Here is a 15,108-nt window from a genome sequence, read left to right on the forward strand (position 1 = left end):
CTCCGGTTTGTAGCGCCGACAATTTGTCTCTGAGTTGTGAAGACGGCGTACTGTTTCCTGTAAATTGCAAGACCAAAAAATACACTTTTATAAAGCAACTTGACACTGGCCCCACTTAGCTGTGTATCTTACTTGAAAAAACATGAACAAAGTGAAGGAACAGGGGGGAATAATATAAGTGATTAATTAACAAAAAAAATCCTCCACATATATCAGGCTGAGGTTAAGGATTCAATCAAAGTGCATCAGGGCTGAGAGGAAGGTAAACAACTGTGATAAGGGGTACCTTGGCAGCAAGAGTCAGACTAAGAAGGCAATTTCAACTGAGCAGACTTCCTCACCTAAGGTCATAACATCTAGTCCACTGCCAAACACCTTACTGGTTGCCATGGATGTATTTGGCCTCTCCATCCCCGGCACATCGTCCGCAGCCTCCAGTCGCCTCTTATTTCAGCAGCCAGCAGCCACCACCAGCAGCCACCACCAGCAGCCGTCGCCAGCACCAGCTAGGGCTGCTCGAATATGGAAAGAAATATGATCATAATTATTTCGGTCAATATTGAAATCACGATAATTTAACATGATTACTCGTTGACTTCTGGAAAGATGTTGCAATTATTGAACTTAAAAAACAGTGGAAAACGTTAAATAAATAAAAAAAAGTAATAAAAAAAACACAACTGTGAAATTTGCCTTAATACTTTTCCTATTTAAACTTATGTCATTGTCATATGTCACTTACTGATATTTTTTGTGTGGAATAATTTGTATTCATACATGTAATCCAACAGCCCTTTCAAGGGTATAATTAAACAAATGCAACCTTATTTCTAGACACACAGTACTCAGCTGACTAGTTAACACCGTCAGGTTCAGCAGATAAAACCTAAATAAAATCCGTCCTTAATCAACCTTAATGATCCAAGTAATTCAACATCAATAACTAACTAAATAAAAGTTGTCAGAGATTCACTACTGAACTTCGTAATTGTTGGTTGTAGCAATACCGTCACAGCTGGCGAAGTCAAGCTAACAAACGAGCTAACGAGCTAACAAACTAGCAGGTCGGCTACCAAGATAAAAATATATATAATTACGCTGTGCACACATACGAATAAAGATCAGTATATGCATCATAAAGGGCCTCTGTTAAAATATAGACAGTTGACAATTCAAAAGAGGTAGCTATTTAATCAACTTACCTCAGAAGTTACTCGACGGCCAGCAATGAAAATGAATGATGTCCGACGCCGTGAATGGATTATTTGGAACTACGCGAGACTGCATACCCCAGAAGTAGGCGGCAAAAAGCGTACAACGGAGTCCAAATGGGAGTGTCGCCACTCTGTCTTTCTCTATCACTCTGGCTGTTACAGTCTGTTGGCTTCCATCTGAAGGTAAAATGGAATACTGTCTCCCTACCTATCAGACAAAAGCAGAAAAGATCTGTGTTGGCCGATCAAAGCCCAAGAAGTCCTGGAGACCATTAATTATGAGACAAAAAGCAGTTTCTTTAAAAAGGAACCTTCAGGTTACAATACAGACTTCTGGGGCTCCAACCCTGAATGTTTTCTCAAAAGCCCCGAATCTTTTAGGATTTTAAAATAACTTTGTGTCATTTCCCCTCAGTCTCTCTGACTAGACCGGCAAATCAATGGAGCAAAAGTTCTGTTACAGAGGAAATATCTCCATTCATTCTGTGAACTCTACTAAAAATAGGTTTCAAGATTAGTAATACTATTTACGCCAAATACCTACCCTACCTATGTTTTGTAACTTAACAATAGAAACATCAGACAATTTTTGCCTCTTCTTAGGTGGCAGGAGTGAAAATGAGTCATCCTCAACATTTGTTGTTTTCTGATTTCAGAATGATGAAGACAGATGGAGAACAGTTATATACAAAATAGGATGTTGGATTCTTTTCCTACTAACAACTATCGTGTTTTTCCCAAATGAGGAATGACTTTGAAACAGATTTTAGGCATTCTATTATCAAATGGCTGGAAAAATAGTGCACATAAGCTGTTGTAAATGGAGCTTCCCCCCCCGAATGTTTACAATGTCTGGCTCTGCCCCTGTTGTTCAGAGTGAGAGGAGTTGTGTGGATTTATTTGGGATTGGCTCTTCTCCTGTCCATCTACATTGTGGTTGTATCAAGACAGTAACATTAAGCATGAGCAAAACCGGAAGTTTTTCAATTTGCCTCCAAAATAAAAGCATAATGCAATGCATGCATGGCAGTTGCACCACCCTCAAATGAAGGCACTACAGAGGGTGGTAAAAAAAACTACTCAGCACATCACTAGGACAGAACTACCATCCATGGAGGACCTCTACACCTAGCAGTGCTAGACCACATCTGGTCCCACACCGCCAGGCTCTGGGACAGCTTCATCCCACAGGCCATAAGAACTCTTGAGCTCTGATCTCCTTACTTTGAAAATATGTTACTGCCTTTTCACCTTCACATACCTACAATCTCTTTGAATCTATGTATATATAGATATATATATACCTCTCATAAATATCTACTACATTCCTGTTTACGTTCAGTTACTTTGCAACTACTGTACACCTGTCTGTCACACATTTTATTTTATATGTATATTTTATATGTTATATTTTAATAATAATAATAATATATTTTATTTTATGTCTTATATTCTCTTTTTTTTTTTTTTTACTTTTGGGGTTTCTTTTTTAAATATTTAATGAACATTTTAAAAAGAGCCTGAGATCTAAGATTTCCATTTCCAACGACTGCTTCTCTGTACTTAAGAAAAAACTTGAAACAAATGTGTAATTATGTTTTAATTTTGTGAATGTAAACAGTACATGTGCATACAAGTGCAGTAAATGTTAGATGTAAATAATAACCATCATACAAATTACCCTTCAAGAAATACAGTTTTTCCTTTCTTTCTTCCGTTCCTTGTGCTTTATCCATACAGTATACTGTATCTAACACTAGATTTGAAAATACCTTTACTATGGTTGTAAGGACTCAGAAGTGTGGGACAGGCACATTTAGATTAAAAAAACATTTAAATGATCATTAAACAAAGTAAGGATTTTGTGTTAGTAATATTCATATGAAACAATTTCACTTGAAATAATGTCTTATTGTAATTAAAATAGCTCGTTTTGCGTATCTCAACAGCTTCATTAATTTTATTAAATCACATTATATTGTAATTATTTTTATGTCAGAATATGTGTCATAGCACTTTGATTATATTTTTTAAGCCTCCTATAATATATATTTTATCATAAACCCCAAATTTACCTGCGGGGACTTAAAAATTCCAGTAGTTGCAGAAACACCCATGTATCCAAATGTGCTCTTCTAGTCATTGCAACATAGAACACAACAAAAACAAATGAACAGAAATGTATTTTGAAAAAAATAAAAAGCTGAATATTCAGTTCAGTGACCACAATGTTATTAGGCCGTCAGCTGTCAACTTTGTCCCCTGGGTCATCAAAAAGCATTTTATGTTGACAATTGGAAACGGAGGTCGCTGTTCTGTCTGAGTCAAACCTGACATCAGTGACAGCCTTTCAGAGCACCAATGCTGGGCGCTTCTGTCATTGCGTTTTTCGGTTCCTGGAAAATATTGCTTCATACTCCCATTGGCCCTCCTACCGCTGGAACAGCTGCATCAAGCCAGCCAGAACACAGGCAGACACTACAGGAAGTAAACAGCCTTCCTTCAGATTAAAGGATGAACATGAAGCCTACCATTGTTGGATGAAAAGGACAAGTAGACTTATATGGACAAGGACATTAGAATAACATGGTTGACTCAAAACACTTGAACGACAAAATTCAAGAAAAGATGAGTAAATATCGGCAAAATGCAAATTGAATGTAAATGATTTTGTTCGCATATGGAGGCTTTATTTTGAAATGCGCAACTAAATATGTCATTTTTTAGAACTTTACACTGATGTGGCTGTACAAAACATTGCCTACTGTACAGACATCGGTCGGCGTTTTTCCAACTCCTTAGACAGCAGCTGGGGAACAGCTTTTATAAGACGTCTATAAAATATGGAGGATTTTAGGTGAAGTAACGGGATTAAACACGCTGGATACTTTTCCTGCCACTCTTTCCCTCTGGACACTCCTTAATTTGTGTACGCTGCATGTGGACCGAGTTCAGCAGGGATCCCAGCAGACGTTCCCTGGTGTTTTGGTAAGTTAGTACTTTTCCCCCGCTAATGATCGATTTATGTGAGTTCCTGAAAGCTACAATGACTGTAAAGAGATCTCTTGTTCTGGGCTTCACGGGCGTGTGTGAGTTGCAGCTCAGTCAGAGTCGCCTTAAATTCAACCAACGGAAAATAAAATTGGATGGTACCTTAACAACAGCAAAACCCTAAGTACCACCAGATCAACGCAAGTTGTCATCACAAACGATACTAGCACACCAACTCCATATACAGTAGGAGTAGATCACAGCACAACCAGTGATAACCGGGTAAAGTAGCCTAATCCTTAATCTGACCACACAATTAAAAACTACCGCAGTGTGTTACATGTAATCAGGTTGCAGTTTCATTTTGCAGTTAAATCACGAATTATTATGTGTGAAAATCACTTGATCATGTGTGGACAATAACAGTTATGAGGGAAGACAACAGCATGCATAAAGAAAGGGGTAAACTGTCATGTCAAGGACCAACCAGACATACAGTATAAACAATGAAGCCCACCCATACTAGGAGGCTATTATACAGTAAGCATTTAAAACGAGTTATTGTGTACAGGCTTTCGTCTGATGGGAATAGTCACTAGCACATTCTCTCATGATAATAACCTCTAGTAAGTAAAATAACACTGAACTATTCTGCATTGAATTGTAGACCCTCTGAACCTTCAAAGACCTTTGGTGGTCCTTGAACCTCTTTCACAAACAGGCCTGTTAGGCATCAGTCAAAGACAAAGAGACCTTTGAGGTTTCTGTTGAACAGTACTAAGGGTAACTAGAGCACTTAGAGAGTGCAGACCTCCGCCAAGGCATGCCCTATCTCACAGTGTTTTGTGATTAACAATTTTTATTATTATGTTTTTAAACTAAAGACGAAACATACAATTTACAACATAAACACATCCCCTCCCTTCCTGAACCCCCCTTCACCCCCACTAGTCATCACCACATTATGCTGTAGGCCTCGGTTGTCAATTTAGGTACAAGACAAGATAAAATAATAACCATAATTTTCTAGACGATGCAATGAAATAATAACAAAATAGACAACAAACTGTAAACCAAATGGACATGTTATGTATATGTGATAAAACAATAGTAGTGCAGAGATGGAAAAGTGGCTGATGGCATGCCACTGTGGTACAGCGGCATAAGCCGATCCTCTGGCAGCTTATGCTGCTCACTACAGTGACATGTACATGTGCCGGTTGTCAGAGTGACATGCTGCTTGTGTTCCACCGACACCTTTTAGAGGCAGGTGGAAGTGGTAGGCAATTGTCAGTAACAAACAGTAAAGTAATTTCATATATACTTGCTGATGTACCCAGAGTTAATATCACCAGCCTTTGGATGCACAATATCTATTTGATTTAGGCCCCCATGAAGTGTGCTGGGCTCTGAAGCCAATTTGACATGGCGGCCCAACAGTGAAATTGCAACTTCCGTGTCCGTCACGCGTTGTAATGGGGCATAAGAATACTTTTTCCCATAGACCTACACGAGGAAAGAGACATCTGTAAATTAGTGGATGTTTTTCCAGCATCACAACCCCGCGAAACTATCAGAATTTGATCCAGTTGAGGAATTCTATTAGAGAAACAATTGACAATAAAAATCAGCCAGAAGAGCAGAAAAACTAAAATATATCTATGGATAGGAACCAAACAATAGGACAACTGTGACTGATTATGTAACTAAAAAAAGGCCAGTTTTACTGTCTGTCTGCAATAATGACTTTTTTTGGTTCAGTCTATAGAAAATGGCAACTGCTCTCAGTGGCCGAAACCCTGGAGGACGAGGACCGAACCGAAGTAAGGGTCGGATTTTAGGCATTTTTGATGCCATCCAGGATGCAGTGGGGCCAGTGAAACAAGCGGCTGCCGACCGGCGGACTGTGGAGAAAACCTGGAAACTCATGGATAAAGTTGTACGTTTGAAGTGATAAACCCATCAGACCTGTCTGCCAGATGGTGGACTTTGTTGTAGATGCACATGGAGAGGTGGAGCTAATGCTAAAGGGGTGCACATGTGTTCTTTGGTCATTTTCTGATTACAGTTAATTAAAGTATATGTTTTATACCCTCTAATGTTACACATGGCTGGTACATATTTGTCAAAATCTGATAACTCATTGATGATGTGTCCAAGAACAGTTTATCACTGATTCTTTAAACCTAATTCAACCAGATTCTAAATAAATGTGCTAGTAACATTGTTAGTGTGTTGGCTGAACAAAGTTAATACCCAGATGTGTGTCTTTGCAATAAAGATAATAGGGGAATTTGCATAATACTCTTTAGATTATTGACCTGGTGACATCTTAGAGTTTGCCTTTGAGCAGATAGAGTTCAGAGCTCACTTTTTGTCATGTGGTAAACACAAATAAATGTTGGAGCAAGTAATCATTAATAGATTTCTTTGCCACAGGTCCGCCTTTGCCAAAATCCTAGACTCCAGCTGAAAAACAGTCCACCATACATCCTGGATATCTTACCTGATGCCTACCAGCACCTGCGGCTTACACTAGGCAAATATGAAGAGAACCAGAGACTCACACAGCTCAGTGAGAATGAGTACTTTAAAATCTACATTGATAGCCTTATGAGGAAATCCAAACGGGCCATCCGGCTCTTCAAAGAGGGAAAGGAGAGGATGTATGAGGAGCAGTCACAGGACAGGTAAGAGAACTTTTGATAAGAAAATATTTTTATCTTGATTATTTTTTACTTCATAGAGGCTTTTGTGATGACAATAGAGGGTGAGCAAGCTCATGGTGTACAGAGGGAAAACACCTCAAAGTTTACCGGTTTACGGATTACATTTATTTAGCTGACGTTGAAGATATCATTTTATTTTATGTACCAAGGCACAGTCTAAGCACGAGTGTTCAGCCTGTGGTGGAAGAGGTTTAGAGTTTTTTCTGTGCGGATGTGATGTCATTGGGGAGCTGGTTCCATCATTGTGGGGCCAGGAAAGCCAACAGTTGTGACTTTGTAGAGCGGTAGCCAGGCCCCCTTTGTAGTGAGAGCAGCAAGCCGTAGAGCCCGCTGAAAGTAGTAGCAGAGTGTAGTGGAGAGATGATCCTGTGATGGCTGGGTAAAGGGGAGTTAAACAGACAATCTGAAATATATTACAGTTGTGTTGATGATTTAGGCATTACAAATGTTCTTGTTTTGAGGGTACACTCTCTTCAGGTCCCCTATTCCCAATGCTGTGTGCAGTATTATGTGGGGTAAGCATGCAGTAGATACTGCAGAAAGCTCTATTCAGCGGTCACTAACCTTTTAGAATAATGTAACAGACAGGATGTGAGTTGAGGCATTACTGCGCTCATTTTCTTACTCACTGACAACCGTGGTCACAGTGGCAAGAGATGACAGAACTTTCTGACTGTCATCTCTAGACCGACTAGGGTTTTCATCAGCATTTTTATTTTGATACATAACTGATGGAACATGGATTTATAGCTCAGCTTTGCACTTCAGATGTACATCATATTACTGATTCTTTGAATCATCCTCCCACAGCATCAGTTAAATCCACAATTTATTCATATCAGTCACACTCAGGGCTTGACATTAGCACCCGCCTACCCGCCAAATGCAGGGTAAAATTTGGCAGTGGCAGGTAATGCAGTCATTCTTACTTGCCACTTTGGCGGGTGGCATATAGGTCTGTGCCACCGCCTGACACAGAAGCACAGCTGTAATGTACTGCGCAGCGCACAGCCAAAGCATGGTGTCCTGGTCCACCCCGGCTGTCACATGATCCCACACACCACCAGCAAGCCGCGGTGCACACTCTGCTTCTCCTGAACCGTAAGATTCCCCCAGAGTTCTGTTCAGCATGTACCCTGTATGGTGGATTCAGCAACAGTTGCGTCTGTGACAGAAAAACATTTTGACAAGAGGTTTGTAACAGAAGTAGAGGGTGCACGACAACAGACTGTGCGCTCCACTTATCGTCACTGGGGGCCCATGCCAGCTGCTCCTCTTGACTGACCCACAAGTGAGTGCTCAAAACCACCTTCAATTCAAGTTTTTGCCAATTGCTTACACACTTGTTGCGGAATGTGTCAAAACTCTTCACACAAGCCAAATAAGACACAACACTTGGAGATAAATAAAGATAAAAAACACTTCTATGTCAAGATGAAACTGCAATTTAAACGTAACAATCCTTTTTCAAAATGGCATTTTTGTAACAAAATGGTAAACCCATGCACCACTTGAATTACTCTTTCAAAGCAGCAACAACACACTGATGTACTTTATACAAACACTGCTCTCTTTAGTACTTTGTATACCTATTTTCTCATACAGGCTTCTCTGAAAGATTGTTCCAGTACAGAACATCTACTTACATTTCAATGAACACAAACATAGAAAGGCTTCAGAAAAAAATATCTAGTACATTTTTTCATTGCAGGTTTTTACAACAAAAAATACAAAGAAAAGTAGAATTACAGTACAGTAATCAATACAATAAATAAAATATAAATAAATATATTTGCAGTGAAACTGCAGTGCAAACGGGGGGTTGTTGAAAATTGTAATTGCAATGAAAAATTAATAAAAACATTCTTATAAAAAAAAAAGGTCAAGCCCTGGTCACATTGAATCAGAACTAAAACTATGTGGTGACAAAAAGTAGTTTTCATAAGCAGTATATGATTAAAAAAAAAGACTTCTTAATTCCAGAGCTCAGTATATGTATCTTATGTTGCAAGTTACTAATATTACAAGTAATTTAATCATTGTAATATTGTTGTACTCAAGACATGACAATGTACAATGTTGTTTGATCTCAGCCATGGCATCGTTACGATATATATCAATACCTCATTATGGGCTGACAGCAGAGTGTGATGTGAGAGAGGTGATGATAGTGATCCTAAGTGAGAGGTTTGCCTATTTCACCAGGGTTACAGCAGAGCTGTCCTCTCCACGGTCTAATTTGTAAGCTGCGACGTGTCAAACACAGCATTGGTGGCCTGTAACCGTCATCCCACTGTGATTGTGATGTGTTAGACATGAGCTGACTCAGATTCGAGAGGGAGTGGGAGGTAAAGATGGAGAAGTGAAAGAGAGGAGAGTTGGAGGGAGAATAGAAAGCAGAGGCATGTTCATCAGAAAATAAATGGTGCAGTGGTTTTTGGTTATCTGTGAATAGCAGCCTATGCTACTGCACTGTGTGCTTTATCTTATCATTATACTAAAACATGTCCTATTACTGTAGTACTGGGATAGTCAAGTTGCTAACAGGAAGTTTGTCATTATGAAATTGTCAAACAAAATATAAAATTGCTTTTCCCCCCAAACCATTTATTTGGGATTATCACAATAAAATTTGCTTTCAACTTGCATGACTTTCTCTTTAACAGTGACCTTATGATCACTTAGTATTAACAGGAGCAGCAGTAAGGATAAAGCCCTATTCGCCTTCGTGACCTCATGTAATTTAGAAATGATCCCCCCCATGTCTATGTTTTGTGCTGTCGCAAGGGCTACGTTAAGTCTGTATTTTTACTCTCAAAACTTTCATTTATTATTGCCAACCTGCCAATATGACCCAAGATGCTGATTCGCACGGGACTAATATTATCACACAACCTCTGTGTTTGGCGAAATATGTCTTGGTTTTGTCTTAGACTTGTTAGTATTTGCACTTTGACTTGGCCAGTGGTCTCGCTAAATATTCTAGTTGGTCTTGGGCGAGTTCAGCGATATATGCTTTCTTTCCAAAGTATCTTCCTCCTTTAAAACCAAACCATTGATAAAGTGTGCCTGTTTGGAAAACGGGTTTTGGTTTAATTCAAAATCCATCTGGAATGTTATTGGTCACCTGGTATGTGCCTGGCTCTGTCATATGCCTCTGTGGAGCACCCACACGCGGAGGCATCAATCCTTTTCCATTTGGCCACAGACACAATGTGGGCAAGCACTTTGTACTATGGATTCTTCAGGACAAGTAATAGGTTCAAGAATGGGAACATGTCAATTTTTTAGTGATACCTGTGTTACTTGTTATTTTTTACATTTTCCATTGGCAGTCCAGAATGTTCTTGTTACACCAAAATAAAAAGATACCAGAATAAAAAGATTGCTCTACTTAAAGTGACTATATGTAACTTTTTTGTCATCTGATGATCATAAATGACCTGTAACAGGAAACGAGACGAATAGTGAAAAGAACTTTTTTATTAATGCCTTTTCCCGGGTCCGATTATTCCCGCAAAGTCACAGAATGATTTACGGTAGGTAGACAGCGCTACAGTAACACGTTCTGACGGGTCACAGATTTCGGTGTAACACCGGAAAAGCCTGTGTTAGTGAGTATTCAGCCAGGTAAAAGGTAGCAGAGATTTCCTTATATAGGCCTAATTGTATTCTAATTTTATTTTAGAAGTTATCCGAGTAAGTTATGGCTGATTCTTGGGCAGGACCATCACAGAAAAAAAGGAAATTAAACGAAGAACTAAAAGCTAAAAGGGAAAGTGACAGACAACGGGCGAAACCCGAATCAATCTCAGTACGGACGCTTTATTTCTTTTAGTCCGTGTTTGTGTTGGCCTACTATTTTCTTTTCCCTTGTCCCCCTGTACCTGTGTAAAGCGTCCTTTGGTTTCATGAAATGCGCTATATTAATCTAAGTTATTATTACGTTAGTTGCTACAACAATCTCTTAATGCTTTGGCTCGTGACACAGTGACAGTGAAAACTTTACCCGGTTTAACTCACGATGCATCCAGGTTAAGTTACCATATGCAACACTTGAAATGCAACGATGCATCTGCAATGTATTCTCTTAATGTAAATGATGGATTTTCTGTCTGAGCAAAATATTTATCGCGACTGTATGACCTCCTGGTAGTGCTAACTCAGTGTGTAATACAGTGGGCAATACAGCACCGTAAAGAAAAGACCTTTAGGACAGCAGGTGTGGTAAAAACACTACCGCTTTTGTCCAAAACGGACGCTAGAATCAACACAAACTGAAAGTTACATATAGTAACTTTAAAGTCAATAATATGGCCTACGTTGATTCTACAGTGAGGTTTCTCTGCACTTGCTCTTTGATCATTACAACTAATTATGCAAAATTATCAACATTTGTCATTAAGTCCAACAAAATGTAAAATTGCTCCCCCCCCCCAACCATTTATTTGGGATTATCACAATGAAAGGGAATTTTGTTTCTTATTCCTATCGTTCATTAAACAGTGTGTGCAAGAGAAGAGCTTGAGTTACGGGTATGAAAGGCTCCAGTGATTCTTAGGAGCTCTCTCTGGTTGCCATGTGCAGAGCAGAGGGAAAATCCCCATGCACTTTACATCCTGTTTATAAATTTCCTCTCAGGTTGAGCTCTCAAATAGTCACCTAGCAGATTTTTTTGATCTAACTGTGTGTTAACAGTGTTTGCAGTAAACACTGTACATTGTTGTTGTACTTTTAACTTTGTTTGTCGGACTGAATCTCAAAGTTGAATCACTTGATAAGTTATTCTGTGCATTGTATTTATCAGTTTCTTTTGGTAGTTACATACTATGTCAAGATTTAAATGGCTCACTTCATCTCCCCAAGAAACACAACCCTACCCTCAACCTCTCACATTTTAGGCAGGTTTAAACAGGCATTACAAGTAGACAAGTATATGTCTAATCCCCAGCTTTCAACATAGCATCTTTCATACTTGCAGTAGATTAGTTAAGAGTCATGCAGGATGTGTCAGCCGTCCTGATAGATGGACTGAATTCTTTATGATAAGCAGTTAGAGAAGTGCAGTTGTTAAAGCATAATATGTTAAGAAAGGAAAACCTCCAGCATTGTTACTGTGCCTGTTCCTCTTTCTTTAATGAAAACTAAAACCATTACCTAAAACATTACTGAATACTGACACTTCATTTTTATTAAAAACGTTACAAACAGTACAATATCCAGTCGATGTTGCATTACATGTAGAGCTGGGCAATATATCGATATTCTATCAATATCGTGATATGAGACAAGATATCGTCTTGGATATTGTAATATCGTAATATGGCATAAGTGTTGTCTTTTCCTGGTTTTAAAGGCTGCATTACAGTAAAGTGGTCATTTTCTGAACTTACCAGACTGGTGTAACTGTTCTATTATTTGCCTTTTCCCCACTTAGTCATTATATCCACATTACTGATGATTATTTATCAAAAATCTCATTGTGTGAATATTTTGTGAAAGCACCAATAGTCAACACTACAATATCATTGTGGTATCGATATCGAGATATTTGGTCAAAAATATCGCCCATCCCTAATTACATGGACACATTATTGCATTACTGGCAAAAAACATTTGTATGACTGTTTCAGGATTTGATTTCAGTATTGACTGGTGTTACTGACTTTATTGCATTTTCTTTTATTACATTAGGGTGAGCTGTTACTTTGTGGGCAGGTGTTGTAGGACGCCACGAGCATTGTCTGCTAAAAGTAGACTGAGTAAGAAGTTTTTAGCAGCTTCTTGTCTCCTTCACTGCTTTGACACATGCATACAGGCATACCACTTCTGTGGCTCATTTCACAGCAGGGTGTCCAAGTGAACAGGAAGACCGTCCTTCAACCAGAGGTCTCTTTGTCAAACTCAGTTGTCTGCAAGCTTCATCCCTGTGGAAGTGACCAGCTCCAGGGGTGCTGTTTTGAGAACACAGGGATTAATGAACAGTATTTTTTAAGTAAATTACTATTGTTATGAACGCGCTAAACTAACCGGGCTTGTTAAATCCCCAAAGAGCACTGCCACTAAAGGTTAGCCGGTGCTTAATTGGCTCTGTTCTGTTGGCGTACTTGCCGGGCCAGCCCCGCTCCTCCTTTGTTATAGCAGTTCAGATAAAAAAAGGTGTATATACAACATGTTGTAGTGTCGGAAACAAGAAAGTCTTTCGGTCCTTAGTCTTCCGTAGCGTTCTTCGTTTAGCGACATCTGTTCTACAGCTGTTCGCTTGAGGCCCGGTCTTTTTGACTCACCTCCAGCTGGAAGCAACCTTCTCCAAAACTGCAATTCTCGCACACACCTGTGACTCGAGGTTATATCAGAACACAACGACTCCCCCCTCATGTCATGTCAGTCTGACCCTGCCCACTTCCTGAAAGACCCAGATTAATATCATAACATCCCTCCCCCCATATAATAAAAAAATACATTTTTTAATTTTTTATTTTTTATTTTCTCTTTTCTTGTTTTTTTCACTTTTTCCAGGTTTTTCTAAAATTCCCACACCACTATCTATACACAATCTTATTTACACATACTTATTTAAACAATTTGATAAAACCTGCAACAATATCAGAACTATCAAAAATCAAATTTTCCTCTTAGGAATGAAACACTACAGAAGTGTGCAACAGTAAACCGGAAACTCACATAGGTTGATTCTCAGGGCGGTTCCCAAAATGAAATCCGTAATTCACCTCTCTCTTAAGATCAGTCAAGGGCTCAGCAACAACAACAAAGTCAGGAACAAATGTCCAGTAGAAACCACACATACCCAACACTCCTACTGCTCCACTAAGCAGCACATAAGCTAACTCCTCCCTCCGGATCTACAGCTTAAAGGGTGGTGGCCTATATGGAGGTTGGTCGTCTGGGATAGAATAGCCTACATCCACATCGTGGACAGCTAACATCGTACACCTTGGGACATCGTGGAAAAGGGGGAAGACGTTACTCCAAAGTAGCACTTCCAAACTTTGGATGCTGAACCAAATTAACAGACTCTTATTGTAGCTGTGATAGTTTGCACGTGGTGGACGAAATGACAGTGATGCTATGTGCTGTAACGCTAATACTAAAATTGTTTTTATACAGTGGAGGTGTTATGTTAATGATGGCTCCAGTGCATCATTGAGGCAGAAATGGTAAAAAAAAAACAGTTTAACAGTCTTAACTCCACAATTCAGTACAATTTACAGTCTTTTCACACGTTTTCAACAATATTATGTTTAGAAAGAAATCACTTACTTACCTGGACTTTAATTATACTTACTGGCAATTGTTTGATGTGATTCAGCTCAAAAGATAATTAACTTGCCATAGAAGCAGTAAACCTGACAACAAAACAAAAAATGTTGTCAAAACAAAAGGAAGAAGAAGAATGCTTACCCCCCCCCCTCCCCGAGTACAATCAAGTAATACTGGCAGTGAAACAATGGCTGTAAGCACAGTGAATTTTCTCTCTGCTACCTAGTTTATTCTCTAGCAACCAAACTATGCTTAAATATAGTTTCCCACACATTTGGTTTCATTGTTATTATTTTACATCTCGTATCACATCTGTCTCCAGGGACATTGATGGAAGGAAACTTCAACCGTTCTTGTACAAAGTTACATATTGCACAGAAACGTTGTGTTTGCACTTTGATTAGTTGTCTGAAGTTATAATTGTCACTTAAGCCTGAAAAACAATGCTTTTGTAGCTTTTTTAATCAAAATATCCAAGAGCCCCTAATGTGAGTCTGCAGTCTATGTTAAGCAAATTGGTTTCCTTGACATTTTTTAAAAAGATCCTTTCAATTAGATCCATAACCATAACACCATAACACATTGGCAATGACTGAACTCGTACTCTCTGCATTAGTAAAGAGGGATCAATGTATAAGATTAGTCACTTCCTTACTTAGGATGAAATACATTATGGTCAACAATGACGGTGGCAGTTAATTTTTAAAACAGCTGATATCTTTTTTGAGATGAAAACTTCTCAGGCCAGAGACCTGCAACCACAGCATAAAATGACATTGACAAAACACGAGAGCTGTGGCTTTCATTACTTACTGCTGCAAAGGATCAATTCCCTGCATGAGATGTCAGTTGCTGAGGCTGAGCTGTAAAACATAAAGTTGCTCATACAAGAT

General features: G+C 39.0%; 1 protein-coding gene across 2 annotated transcripts in view; it reads left to right on the forward strand.

Moving 5' to 3' along the window:
- The first annotated feature begins 3,939 nt into the window (after positions 1-3,939).
- cblb (Cbl proto-oncogene B, E3 ubiquitin protein ligase) overlaps positions 3,940-15,108 on the forward strand; it is a 104,936-nt gene continuing 93,767 nt past the window's right edge. For both annotated transcript variants that reach the window (XM_031311099.2, XM_031311100.2), the window contains exons 1-3: positions 3,940-4,202; positions 5,967-6,144; positions 6,645-6,895. In XM_031311099.2, the coding sequence (XP_031166959.1) occupies positions 5,977-6,144; positions 6,645-6,895 (419 nt within the window). In that variant the 5' untranslated portion in view covers positions 3,940-4,202; positions 5,967-5,976. The remainder of the gene's footprint in view (positions 4,203-5,966; positions 6,145-6,644; positions 6,896-15,108) is intronic.

The sequence above is a fragment of the Sander lucioperca genome, chromosome 13 (assembly GCF_008315115.2).
Source record: "Sander lucioperca isolate FBNREF2018 chromosome 13, SLUC_FBN_1.2, whole genome shotgun sequence".
In the NCBI taxonomy this organism is placed as follows: Eukaryota; Metazoa; Chordata; class Actinopteri; order Perciformes; family Percidae; genus Sander; species Sander lucioperca.